Raw genomic sequence first — 1829 nt, 5'->3', positions numbered from 1 at the left:
TGTGTGTGTGTGTGTGTGTGTGTGTGTGTGTGTGTGTGTGTGTGAAGCGACTTGTTTGGGTTTAAAGAGACAGCCTCAAAGCGAGTCGATCTGAGACACACCCCAGAAAAGGGGCGGGGCTTGTGCAGTTGCAGTAAGGAGGAATTCAGACCAAAGTCTTGCAGTTCCACTTTATATGGAAGGATTTAAAAGCATAATGTCTCCTTTAACGTTTGTGTAACTGTTTTAATCTCTGATACAAACCTGTGACTCAAACTAGTTCTTTAATAGTACTCAGCCCTACACAACTTATTTCATTACACACTTAACTTCCAGATAGATCTTTGTTGGCCATCCACTTCAGAAGTGATAATAAACTGTGTAAAAGCAGATGCTATCATGTCTTTATCTGTGTGCAGCACTGTTTCCCATATGGGCCTCAGATGTTGGAGTTTTTTTGCCGACTCACGTCCGATACTGACATCAGTCCCTTCCTGTCATAATTTTCCCACTGCTGACTCATTGGGTGTGTGTTTGACACCGCTGATACCTCGTGTGCTCAAAGCCCAGGCTGGCCTCTCCACCTGGCCGAGGAAAGAGGATGGGTGGGCCGACAGTTGAAAGTGCTCTGATAAAGCACCAGCCAGTGAAAGTGCTGAGGAGCCAGCGGCCCTAATGACCACCAGAAAACATGAGGAAGCGCTTCGTGTTGACTTTGTGGGCTCGGCTCTGTGTCCGTGGACATCAGGGGTGCAGGTTGRGGTTTTTTTTTCTCCCTGCGAGCCCCGAGGCAGATCCATCATGCTCGCTTCAAAGAGCGGCGTGTGTTTGTTTGACAGCGTTTGAACCCCATCCCCGACATCAGCGTCGGCTTTTCCCACGTGCCTCTTCCAGCCTCCGCCGTCTAATGAAGATTAAAGATTTGATCACATCAAGCTCTCTGTTTTCATTCTGTCTGCATTGCTTCCAAGCTCAATGCCAAATCAAACAGCTGGTTCGTGCTTTTAGATAACCACGACATCTCCCACAGGCAGTGCCAGCAGGTTTAAAAAAAGATCCACGTTTCCCCCAACTTTCAGCCGTTCTTCTTTTAATACTTTTAACGAGTGTTTGATGAACAATTAATATATTTAAAGAATTATTGATGAAAGAGATGTGTCACACATCCATTTAAACTGGTTTMCTTGTGAAATCAAAAAACTTGGACGTGCTTTGAACCTCATGACTTCTTTGGCTCAGCGATGGCCGTATTCAGACTGTGATCTTCTCCTAATCTGCAGCGAAAGTCAATCTTTGAACCACACATTTAATTGGAGAAAGATGTTAAATGGCTTTAACAGCCCAGACACTGACAAGATAATTATTTTCTTTGAGGTTACGTGTAGTTTTAACCGCTCTCCAATCTCCTGGTTGTTTGTGCTCTCTGCAGAAAGACGTGAAGGACGTATTCACGGCTATCGCCTTCGAGGCGGCGTACAGCCTGGGGAAGCACGTGGTCAGRGGACACCAGGAGCGAGACCTGCCTGCTCTCACGCCGGTGCTGAGATGGAGGCACGGAAACAAGATTGCAGTGAGAAACGAGGTATAATATTAGTTACTGCTGTCATCTTACATTGAAATGGATGAAATATGCATGTACCTGTCGGTTACCAAAGTATTTCATGGACCACTTACCAAAATTAAACTTTAAAAGTACATCTACGACTCATTTTTATTGATACTGAGCTTAAACTTTGATGAAACTATGGGACGCTAATTGTAAAATAAAATGTTTGAAAAATTTACTAATGTATTTTTTTATTATTTAGCTCACTTTTTGAGTGTTAAAAATTGTCCACTAACATTAGCTC

The 1829-nt window shown here is 43.8% G+C and overlaps 1 protein-coding gene across 1 annotated transcript in view; it reads left to right on the top strand.

Moving 5' to 3' along the window:
• The window catches only part of itga9 (integrin, alpha 9), a 71291-nt gene that overhangs the window by 46741 nt on the left and 22721 nt on the right, over nucleotides 1-1829 (top strand). Inside the window, exon 16 of the mRNA XM_014005308.1 lies at nucleotides 1409-1561. Within this exon, the coding sequence (XP_013860762.1) occupies nucleotides 1409-1561 (153 nt within the window). The remainder of the gene's footprint in view (nucleotides 1-1408; nucleotides 1562-1829) is intronic.

This window comes from Austrofundulus limnaeus, unplaced genomic scaffold (genome assembly GCF_001266775.1).
Source record: "Austrofundulus limnaeus strain Quisiro unplaced genomic scaffold, Austrofundulus_limnaeus-1.0 Scaffold0, whole genome shotgun sequence".
Lineage (NCBI taxonomy): Eukaryota > Metazoa > Chordata > Actinopteri > Cyprinodontiformes > Rivulidae > Austrofundulus > Austrofundulus limnaeus.
The sequence above is the reverse complement of the archived record's forward strand: the minus strand, read 5'-3'. Positions and strand labels throughout refer to the sequence as shown.